Raw genomic sequence first — 12,710 nt, 5'->3', positions numbered from 1 at the left:
TTTAGACCAAAACATTGGAGGAAGAACATTGAATGGAAAAAAAAAAAAGATACCACAATTTTGAAATTATTAGCCATTTACTACAAGAATGTAAATTATTAGCCATTTCCAACCTATTTACCAAACTCATTTATACATATAGTCTGTTTCAGGTACATTTCGGTACAAAATTAAATATGAGAGTTTATATATATATAATTGAGAAATAGATCTTTTTAAAAGGTGTACGACGAGAGATCATAGTTGATAATATTACTTCATAAAAAAATTGAGAATAATCCATTCCAACGTTGTTTCTCGACAAAAATAATACAAAAATTGTAAGTATTTAGAGGAGAAGAATAGAATCAAACATGAGAATTCAAACTTAGGGCTGTCAAACGGGCTAGTCCATAACATTTAGGTCCGGCCCATGAAGTTTGTGGGTTAAATGGGTTAAACCGTTTAAATCTATTTTATTCGCGAGTCATAATTTTTTAGTCCGGATTATTTATGGTTAGCCCGATGGATTAAACGGACCAGTCCGTTTATCCTTTTATTTTATTTTTAAAAAAATATTTTGACAAAAAATATCACTTTTAAGTCAAAAATATTAAACAAACAATATTTTTAGTTAATTTGTCGAATTTTCGGGTCGGATCGAAAGAAATATCAGTTAAAAGTACTATTTTAAAAAAGAAAAAATTTAAACGGATCACCCGTTTAGTCTACGGGCTAACCAATTTAACCCGTCCATTTTTTCGGGTTAATCAGACTCAGTCCGTTTATTCCAAAATTTAAATAAGTTTAATTTTAGAGACAAAATCTACCCATTTAAATAGATAAACGGACTGATTCAATGAATTTAGTCCATTTTGACGGCCTATCTAAACTTAAATACGACACACAGAAAATTTAACCGCTGAAACTGTGAAACATGGTTCAACCGTACCAACTTCACTTTGGTTGCTAATTAATAATTTGTTATTTGTACATTATTATAAGGGGAAAAAAAAAAGTTAGTGCTACACAGCCGACCTCGGAACATTTTAGCATAAAACTAACCTAGATGGCTTATTATAGTGTGAACATTGTTTGGCACACCATATATATATATGTTGGTTGTTGTTCCTAACTTACGTCCCTACCACTAATCTAATGCGACTTTGATGAAGATCCCATATGTAACCAAGCTTAACTTAGGTAACAGATATTTGAGTAAATAATCGGAAATTATTCCCGGAACTTGCATTGCTGAACAATTATTCCTTCTTTGATCAGTGATGTAGTAATTTGAAATACTACTTTACTGTTTAACTAGTGGTAGAGATTTTTAAAAGAAAATTGTCCTTTATGAAAAAAGATTATGTACTTATGTAATAATTTAAATCTTGAGAGATATATATCAATTGCAAATAAAAGAGCAAAATGTAAGTTTAAAGATGGTTAATAGGTTGGACATAGAGATAAATTCTTGGAGGATACATGATAACAATGTGAAAAGTTGATAGACTCTTATCTTAGACTTTTTACTGTTTCAAATAACAAAGAATCAGTAGTTCGTGCAATTGAGACAAGAATTATTATTTATTATGAATTTTATATTAATATATTATGAATTTTATAGTTTTTCTTATATATAAATTATAATTTATTTTTATAGAATTATATATTACATTTATGTTGTTTGAGTCAACTTGTAAATTTGAGCCAACTAATTAATAAGTTTTTTTGTGAGACGAACATAAGCTTTATAAATAGACTAGATTGCTAATAAATCGAATCACAAACCAAACTTAATTTTTGTGAATCAAACTTGAGTTTAAACTTAGAACTATAGACAAGTATGCAAAATATTTTGTATCTTTTGTCATTCAAAGAAGTGGAGACATAAAATATTCTCTCTATATTTGTATCGTGTCTCACAGCTATTAAAGTTAAACACAATCTTTTTATGAAAATCTACACCACTATGTTGACCTGTTATGTACATAACTTTACACAATAACAAAAGATGTTGGTAGTAATGCAATGGCATTAATAAGATGGGAAGTGGTGCAAGCTCCAAAAAAATTAGGCGGATTGAGAGTTGGGAATGCTATGGTTCGTAACACAGCTATGTTGTTTAAGTGGTGGTAGCGGTTTGCTAAGGAGGATTGCCCGTTGTGGAAGAATGTGATTTGTTCCTGCTATAATATGAATCCTCATGAGCTACTGTCAACTCAAGTGCTACCTACTAGAAGAGGACCGTGGAAGGATATCTGCCAACTACAAATAACGAATGACCATATAAGGGATAAGATGGTTACAGGCTTGTCTATGGAGATTGGTGATGGGCGGCGTACGCGATTTTGGGAAGATATTTGGTTGCATTGTGGACCTCTAAAAGAGTGATTTCTCAGGCTTTTCTCTGTTTCAAACCAATGTGAATCTGTTATAGGGAATTGTGGGTTTTGGGACGGGTTAGACTGGATTTGGAACTTTCAATGGAGGAGAGAGCTCTTTTAATGGGAGTTGGGACTACTGGGTCAATTAGATGAGGCATTAAGACTTGTGCAACTAGTAGCTAACAGAGAGGATATGGTAGTCTGGAAATATGACAGGTAAGGAGTTTATTCAACAAACTCATTTGTTCAAATTTTGCAGGAGGCGATACTCCCGGAGGAGGTGACAAGCTATAGCTTCACAAAGACCATCTTAAAAGGGTTAGTTCCACCTAGAGTAGAACTGTTTGCTTGGTTTGTTCTGCTAGGAAGGGTGAATACAAAAAGAATGGTTGAGCCGGTTAGGGGTCATTAGCCAGGACGATAACGTCTGTGTTCTATGTAATAAATATGCGGAACATGTGCACCACTTGTTTCTATGTTGTGAATTTGCTTGGCAGGTGTGAAGTGCTTGGTTATTGATGGTTGGCCAACAATAGTCTATTATTTCAGGGTCAATGAGAGAACACTTTTTTTGTTGGACAGAGGGGCCAAGGAGGAGGGAGGATAGAGAGCAACGATTGAGATGCTTCTGTGCGATTGTTTGGAACATCTGGTTGGAGAGAAATAGAAGGATATTTCAGAATAAAAGTAGAGGTGTTGAAGAAATCACTCACATGACTATGTTGAGCCACAACTAGTGGAGAGGTGTGGACCCTTTTAGTTGTTGATGGCAATGCCAGAGATGACAAAGGGGTTACCTTTAATGTTACTTGTTTATTTTAATTTGATTGTTTTATTTTTATTTGACTGCTCCATTGTATTGTGTTGAGTTATTTGTTTTAAAAAAAAAATAACAAAAGATGCAAGATAAAAAGATGATACAATGGAATTACCATATGCTTTTTTAACCAGAACTATGTAATGCAGTTAAAATAAGCTAAAAAGCTGAATTGAACATGAATGAAAGGAAGCTTCTTCCTTTCAATTTCCACGGCAATGATTGAGAAGGTTGTACCTAATTGGAAACCTAAAAAGCAATCCTAGACACAGTTTCAAATAGCCTATCCAAATTTGCTCTAAAGTCACAGAAAGAAGGAGGGGCGATATAGTAATTATATTCTGAAATAATTATACAACAAAAAGGAACTTCATTTTCAGAAACATTGAATTTGTCATTATTAACTTCACATTCTTAAATCAATATATCCAAATACGTTGAATTTGGGTATAGTATTATTTTAGTTTCTCATATTTCAAATATTTTAATTCGTTCTATTTTTGTCTTTTGGTCAAAATTAAAACTTTTTCTTAGAGTATTTTTTGGGGAAAAAAAAGTTTAATTTTGACCAGATAACTCAAATAGGACAAAATAAGACGTTTAGGATAAAAATAGGATATGTTAAACATTAGACTCAGAATTAGGACTTAATCTAAATGTTCGGGACTAAAACAGTACTTTAAAAGAAAGAAAAAAAAAAAAAAAAACAGAGAATATTACTTTGTGGATTTTAATATGATCTATGATTTCTTCCCTTATTCTTTGCTTGTAAGGTTACAATTCACTCAAACATACTGAAAAAGTGGTATGACATATTCCAAGATGCAGTATGCTACACATTTTCACTCTAGATGTGTAATTAATACTCTTAAGTTATTGAATTACAAGATGCCTACCACCCCACTCAACTTCTGATTCACAAATACAACATTGAAAAGAAGAAATAAAACAGCAGTTGAAATTTAAGACCTGCAGAAGCTGGTAATATAAATCACATAAAAGTAAGATCAATAAGGTTGCCTTTGAATTCTATCTCTTTGACAAGAATACAGATATAGAAAACACCAAGACTTGTATTTTTCGGTTTCTGGGAAGGAAAGAAAAATTTGTTTCTCTATCAGTATCTCTACAACAAAAAAATTCTGTATCTACTGTCATTTTTATCTTAGAGACAGTATCCAAATACAACTTAAGTAGTATTTATTTTTAGAGACTAGAATTAAGACTGAAGGACTAGGACTCAGTATTGTATTTGGTGGTTATAAACTGGAACTAAAATTTCAGTTCCGAGATACAAAATTTCAGTTTTTTCAGTACTTCCAAAAGGTGGAGACAAAAGGGACTGAAATTTCTAGGATTAGAGATTGAAATTTCAACATTTCTTTCCAAAAATACTCTCATGTAATTTTTTAAATTCTAAATCTACTCCTTAATCTTCATATTTATCTTAAACCAAATACGATACTTAGACATAACTCAGTCTAGTACATTTTACACCAAACACACAATACAGAGACTTAATTTAGTCTCTATCTCTCGGTCTCTGTTTCTCCGTCTTTGTCTCTCAATTTCAATCTCCTTTCCAAACACAGCCTAAGAGATCGAATTTATATATTGTGTTGAGTGATATGTCCAGACATGTTTCAGAAAATAACCATATACTAAGATAAAATTTGGTTTTCCTTATGGATCAAACTACTCTAATCTTTCTGAATCCGCTAGATTGAGAAAATAAACCCACGGCATTTGATGTATACACCAAAAAGAGCCAACAAGAGATTGTTTTCAATACCAACCATATGAAGAAATAGACTTTTCATTGCACTCAAATTCTGGTATTATTAGCTGTCTTCTGCATAAGACAATATGAATAAATAAAGATAATGGACCTAGTTTCTTGAAAGTAATTTTTCAGACACCATATTTTCTCTCTAAAAAAATAGGTTATGAGGACAAGTTCAAGAAGTTAAAATGCTGCAACTAATTCCCATGAATATTAGCATTATGATCATCTGGCAAATGGGATATCATATAACATTTTAAGATTCTGTTCTTGCTTTCTAACAAAGTGATGTCAATTGTAACTCCAAATTTCCATCATACTCTTTAATAGCAGACATCAAAATGTCAAGAAAAATGTCACATAAGCATAGATTTTCTGGAAAAAGGACAAAAAAAAGGAACATTTAGATATTTTCATAGATTATCTAGCCACATACATATAATTAAATTTAAAATATATATATATATATATATAAAATTATGATATTAACTAGAAGGAAATGATAAAAAAAAAGGGTAAAGCCCACATGGGTCACATTCCTAAGCATCCTATTCCCTTTCCTATCCAAAATATTTGTGAATTTAGAACTTGTATATGAAACTGTGAATCCCTATATATGAAATTTCAATTGTGGGATGCTTGAACACCTCTAGCACAAGCAGTAATAACTTCACATCCTCTATTATAAGGGTTTGCTTGCCTTGCATGACAATTGTAGTAAGAAGCACCAGCTCTATCACAAGGAACCATGTCTCTTTTCAATGTGTCATAGCTTATGTACCTCTTTTGCTGCTGCATTGCAAGGATTCTTCTGTTACTCTCTGAATCCATCATTTCATTCTCAGCCAAACACTCTACAATGCTCTTTCTGCATACCCTTCTGGAAACCGCATTCAGATCACTTGTGTTGAGGTCCATAGAAGATGAAGAGAGGGAATGGGTGTGGGAGAACAGAACAAGAAGAACAAGAACAACAAGTGTCATTGAAGTGAATCTGGGTTGGGACATTTTGATGATGTGTGTTGTTGGATTTGTGAAAGTGAGATACAAAGAAAGGGTTTGGTTGTTGGATGGTAATAAATTTGGTTGGGATAGAGGGGCAAAAAAGTCAACTTATATGTTATTTAGCAAAAATGCTATTCGCACACTAAAATCAGCCACTAAAATCAATCGTCAATATATTTGTGTATAAATATATGTGTAATTTAATTTATTTTTAATATATATTTATATTTCAACATATATTTTATATTAGTAGTTAATTTTGATAACTGATTTTAGTATACACTTAGCATACATCATTACTTAGTGCCATCATGTGTCAACAACCCACCAAATAAAACAAAATGATTACTCTTATCAATTCCCAAATACTAATTAGGAGTTTAGGACACACCAATTTTAAGGGAAAAAATTTAAATAAATAAATTAAGAATTTAACTAACAATTATTTTAAGGATTTAGCTAATATATTTTTTAAGGACACATGATAAATTTATCATTAGTGAAAGGTTCTAAAATGTTTTCATTTAGTAAATACAAAACAAATATATTAAAAATTTAAATTTTTTGTATTTCCAAATAAAAATTTTCTTAATTTACAATTTTAATATATGTCTTTAGAACATAAAATAGATAAATTCTTATTTTAAAGACAAATTAATATTGTTAATAATAGAAAATTTTAAATAATTTATTTTAATAAATACAAACAAATACATTAAGAATTTAAATTTTATCACTTTTTTTATAAGTTTTTTTAATTAATAATTTTATCATGTGTCTTTAAAATACATATTAATAAAACTCATAAATTAAATATTTATTATCGAAATACATTATTTACTGCTTAGGTAATATTTATTAATTTACATAATATTAATTATTTCATTTATAGAAAATAAAAAATAGATATACATGTATTTTATTTGTATAGGAAACAAGAGAAATTATATATATATATATATATATATATTGGTACCCATCTCGACTAAAATGAAATAGGTGTTTTTTTTTCTTCGTTATATCTATTATCTATTACCTAATTTACAATGAGCATAATTATAAATAATATACGTGTATTTTTATCTCATTTTCACGGTAAAACATTTAATTATTTATCTCGTTCCTGTGTTTCGTAAATTGACCAATGATAAATTTACTAAATTTTTATAAAATAAGAGAAAATATTACATATGGTAAAAGTGATTTATCTTTATGTTTTTAACTAATGCGCTAAAATGACTTATTAAAAAATATCATAAGATAAATTTAATCATTTAACTATTTTGGGTGGTTGGCATTCTTTTTGGTATGGATGATTGATCTATGAATCTTACTTCGCAAGTCTTCTGTTGCTCTTATCATTCATTAAAAAATTAAAAAAATATCAATATGGTTAAGTTGATGACTTCATGCACAATACTTGTTGATTTATTTATTAAAAAAACTATTTGTATATTAAAATTTATTATTATATATTTAATATATATAATTTTATTTATTTTTAATATATATAATTTTATATTTTAATAAGTAATTTTTATATACACATAACAATTATTTATATTTCTTGTTGGACTTATATTTTTATTTATTTATTTATTTATCTTTTATGCTTCCATCTCTATTCTCTTTCTAATTTTTGAAAAGTATTATGTATTAAATAACTAAATATGTTAACCCAAGTTTATTATTTATGATGATATTTATTAATAATCATAATGTTTTATTTTATATTTTTAATAATTATCTTAATTCTTTCTTATGTTTCTATGAATATTAAATATAAAATGTTTGGTTTATAATTTATGACTGTAAATTCTAGATCTAAGATTTGTTGTTTTGGTTTTTCAATGTTTTTTTATTCTTTTTTATATCTTTGTGAATATTATATGTAGTGTTTTATTTATAGTTTATGTGTGTATGGTTGTTTATTCTTTAACTACTTTATAAGTTAATAACATATTCTTCTTTTTTTTTTTTCAAATTGACACTTTAATTTAAAGGTGAAAATTAAAATTCATCATTCTTTTTAGTCTATCCATATTTTTACTCCATTAATTATATAATGAGGGTTCCTAATCAAATTTAATTTTTTATGGTCTTTCAGTACGATTACCTTTTGTCACAATTATTCTATGTTTGAAAAGCTTTATATTTAAAGGACAGTCAATTTTATTCAAATATTATATTCTTGTATATTATAATTAATATATTTGTTTGGTTTTGTTATAAGATTTGAGTGCAAATACCTTTTTTGAATATATATATATATATATAAAAGGATAAATTCATGTTAAGATTCAAGATAAGACTTTGATTTTTGCATTTAAAGAAAAAAAACAATTTTTACTTGGTGAGTAAAACTCAAAATTAGAGAAATAGTGAAATACATAATTTGTTTAGAATTGTTGAATTATTTTTGTCCTAGGTCACATATTTATAAGACAATTCTAGTTAACATGATAAGTCTTGATGGTACTAGGAGATTAAATGTATTATCATATCATTTCCAAATTGCTTATAAAATATTTTGAATCCGATATATTTTTTTGTTATACTCTTCATTTTTGAGTATATTTGATAAATTTTTAATAATAAATAACAACAACAATAACAAAGTCTTGTCCCAATAGGTGGGGTCGGCTACATGAATCAAGCGATGCCATTGTGCTCTGTCATGTATCATGTCTACAAAGAGACCGTTTACATGTAGATCTCGTTTGACCACCTCATAGATGGTCTTCTTAGGTCTTCCTCTGCCTTTCACCCCTTATCCATCTTTCATCTCATCCACCCTCCTGACTGGGTGTTCTGTCGATCTTCTTCTCACATGTCCAAACTACCTGAGACGCGATTCAACCATCTTTTCCACAATGGGTGCTACTCCAACTCTCTCTCTTATATCTTCATTCCTTATTTTATCCAATCGCATATGACCACTCATCCATCTCAACATCTTCATCTCTGCCACACTCAGCTTATGTTCGTGCTCCCCTTTGGCTGCCCAACACTCCGTATCATAAAGCATAGTCGGTCTTATAGCAGTGCGATAGAATTTACCTTTAAGTTTTAAAAGCACTTTTTTGTCGCATATAAAACCAGATGCACTCCGCCATTTTGACCAACCTGCTTGGATCCTATGATTTACATCCTGTTCAATCTCTCCATTATCATGTATGATGCACCCAAGATACTTAAAACTTTTAACTTTTGGTAAGATGTTTTCTCCAATCTTCACCTCTATATTAGGGTTTTTCCTTCTCAGACTGAACTTACATTCCATATATTCCGTCTTGCACTTCTAAAGCTTCTCTCCATAAGTCCAACTTCTTATTTAGATCTTCCCTTGATTTTTCCATAAGCACGATATCATCGGCAAAAAGTATGCACCATGGCACAGGCTCTTGGATGTGCTCTGTGAGTACTTCCAAGACTAATGTGAAAAGATATGGGCTTAAGGATAATCCCTGGTGTAATTCTATACCAATAGAAAATTCCTCTATCACACTACCTTGAGTTTTCACACTAGTTGTGGCCCTATCATACATGTCTTTAATTGCACGAATATATGCGATCCTTACTCTCCTCTTTTCTAAAACCTTCCATAAGACCTCCCTTGGCACCCTATCGTACGCTTTTTCCAAATCAATAAACACCATATGTAGATCCCTTTTATTATTACGATACCTCTCCATCATCCTTCTTAACAGGTATATCGCTTCAGTGGTGGATCTGCCTGGCATAAATCCAAATTGGTTCTCTGTTACTTGTGTCTCTTTTCTCAACCTCCGTTCTATCACCATTTCCCATAACTTCATGATATGACTCATGAGTTTGATCCTTCTATAGTTTTCGCAACTTTGTATATAGGTACCAAGGTGCTTTTTCTCCACTCATCAGGCATCTTGTTTGACCTTAAAATCTCATTAAAAAACTTGGTTAACTAGTTGATGCCTTTCCCTCCAAGACCCTTCCAAACCTCAATTGGGATATTATCAAGTCCTACTGCCCTGCCATTTTTCATCTGCTTTAGAGCCTCTTTTACCTCGAAGTCTCGAATCCTTCGATAGTAGTCAAAATTTTGATCTTCTTCCCTTATGCATAACCGACTAAGGCTCGGAAGAGTCTTATGTCCTTCATTAAATAACTCGTAGAAGTAGCTCTTCCACCTTTCATTAATCTTCTCCTCTTGAGCCAGCACCTCTCCATCCTTATCCTTTATGCACTTAACCTGATCCAAATCTCTCGTTCTTCTTTCACGGCTCTTTGCGATTCTATATATACCTTTTTCTCCTTCTTTCGTGCCCAAAGACTGATAGAGACCCTCATATGTTCTTGTTCGTGCTTCACTTACAACCACTTTTGTCTCTTTTTTAGCCGCCTTATATTTTTCCCAATTATCTGCATTGCGGTATAAAGACCACTCTTTAAAGCACTCCCTTTTTATCTTTATCTTTTCTTGTACACTTGCATTCTACCAGCAAGACTCCTTGTCTCTTGGTTCTATTCCTTTAGATTCACCAAAGCTTTCTTTTGTTGTTCTTCTAATAACTTCTGCCATCTCCCTCCACATCTCTTCCGTGCTTCCTTTCCCATCCCACTTTGCCTCTTCTCCTACTCGTCTTAGGAAGCTTCTTTGTTTGTCACCTTTTATCCGCCACCACCTCGTCCTTGGATTTTTCGTATGATGTCTTTTCCTCAACTTTTGCTCAACGCGAAAATCCATGACGAGCACCCTATGTTGTGTTGTCAAACTCTCCCCCGAGATAATTTTACAATTAATACAAAATTTCTGGTCGATTCTCCTCAACAAGAAGAAGTCGATTTGAGAGCTTGTCATGCCACTCTTATAAGTTATAAGATGTTCGTCTCTCTTTTTAAAATATGTATTTGCGATGAGAAGGTCAAAGGTTGAGGAAAAGTCCAAAATAGTTTTACCCTCGGCATTGATCACTCCGAAACTATGGCCTCCGTGAATACTTTCATACCCAGTCACTTCTCTTCCAACATGGCCATTTAAATCTCCTCCTAAAAAAATCTTATCTGACGAAGGTATGCTTTGGACCAAACTCTCTAGATCCTCCCAAAACCTTATCTTGTGTTGTTCGTCTGAACCCACTTGCGATGCATAGGCGCTAATCACATGAAAAACACCTCCCTCCACCACAAGTTTGATAGAGATGATCCGATCTCTCACCCTCTTGACATCCACTACGTTCTTCTTCCACTGCTTATCCACAATAATACCAACCCCATTCCTATTCTTCACCTTTTCTGTATACCAAAGTTTGAAACCCCATTTTGTTTCTTGTAGGCACATAATGTTAATCTTCCTCCTTGTCATGGTGTCCACCACCTCCATGGACTTTCCTGTTAGAGTGTCTATGTTTCATGTCCCAAATCTCAACCTTCTGTCGCTCCGACCTTTACCTTTTACTTTGTGAACTAGCTTATTTACCCTCGTCTGTTCACGAAAATGCGGGAACCCTTGCTCATTTAACACTACATCCGGGCACCGATGTAGCGGCTCTTACTCATTTGACACCGTACTCGAGCCATACAACGCGTTGCTTTCGGGCAAAGACCTAGCTTTAGTGCAATAATGTCTTTGATTCATGTCATGGGGGTTCGACTATGTTTTTATGTTGGTTGTCGAAGACCTAACACAACCCTCCTTCTTTATTCGGGTTTGGGACCGGCCATGTACCGCAAGTGTAACATAGGCGGAGTTTAAATTTTTAATAATAAAAATAACAAAAAAAAGAGGTATAAAAAGGTATAAAATTTTTAATAATAAAAATAAAATTTTAGAAAAATAAAAAATTATTGTTTAGAAGTTATAGTTTATATATTTTTTTAAAATAAAAAAAAAGATGAATAAAAAAAAGATGATGATGAAAAGAAGAAGAAGAAGAAGATGAGAAGAAAGAGGAAGAGTTTTGAATTATGCAAAATTTATCAGAACAAAAATACAATAACAAGTACATATAAATTTCTTAGTTTTTAGACTAAATTACTTAATGATTGCGATATGCAAACTCAGTTCGAAAACAAGCACACAAACAAGACTGAATTATGAACAAAAATACATTCAAATTAATCTTGGATCAAACGACGTCATTAATATGACAAAAATTCAACGATAATGATAATAATAATGACGATAACGATAAAGAAAATGACGATGACGATATAATAATGATAATTGTTACCTAGATTATTATTTTTTAGTTTAATGTTAATGGTAATTAATTATAATTAGAGTACATAATGAGTACATAACATTAATTACAAAACTTTTTTTAGTTTTTTATTTTTCATCCATTTAAAAATTTTTAAAATGAAAAGAACCAATTTTTTTAGTCATGCAAACCCTAGCAGCAATATGATTTGTATGGTTAACTAAAATTAAAGCTGAACTGATATAATTTGAAGATATGATCGGAGGAAATAAGAAACAGGGAAGTTTCTCAAATAGAACATCTAGAAGATGCCAAAGGAAAGCACTATCCTAACCAACTGGTTTCAGGCCTTGGCCTAGGCCTAAAGGCGCCATCCATAGCCTTGAGCTTTTAATTTAACTAGTGATAGGCCGAATTCAAGGCAATCCTACCCTAGCTAGCTACCAACCATCCATTCCACCGCCGCCAACTATAAAACAAAAAGCATAAATATTTGCACAGAGACAGAAATCTTGTCAAAACTCTACAATAAAGATATCTATTATCTAAGATCTAAG

At 31.4% G+C, this 12,710-nt stretch overlaps 1 protein-coding gene across 1 annotated transcript; it reads right to left on the bottom strand.

The window, feature by feature from the left end:
- Positions 1-5,590: 5,590 nt before the first annotated feature.
- LOC112740577 (protein RALF-like 22) lies at positions 5,591-5,950 on the bottom strand. The gene has a single exon (XM_025789225.1). It carries the CDS (start codon positions 5,948-5,950, stop codon positions 5,591-5,593), a length of 360 nt encoding a protein of 119 aa, XP_025645010.1.
- Between the last annotated feature and the right edge of the window lie 6,760 nt (positions 5,951-12,710).

Source organism: Arachis hypogaea, chromosome 14 (genome assembly GCF_003086295.3).
Source record: "Arachis hypogaea cultivar Tifrunner chromosome 14, arahy.Tifrunner.gnm2.J5K5, whole genome shotgun sequence".
Taxonomy (NCBI): domain Eukaryota; kingdom Viridiplantae; phylum Streptophyta; class Magnoliopsida; order Fabales; family Fabaceae; genus Arachis; species Arachis hypogaea.
This window is presented reverse-complemented; position numbering and strand designations above follow the sequence as displayed.

Bases quoted from the DNA above. Each gene is read 5' to 3' on its own strand.
- LOC112740577 (XM_025789225.1), bottom strand. From the start codon at position 5,950: ATGACACTTGTTGTTCTTGTTCTTCTTGTTCTGTTCTCCCACACCCAT.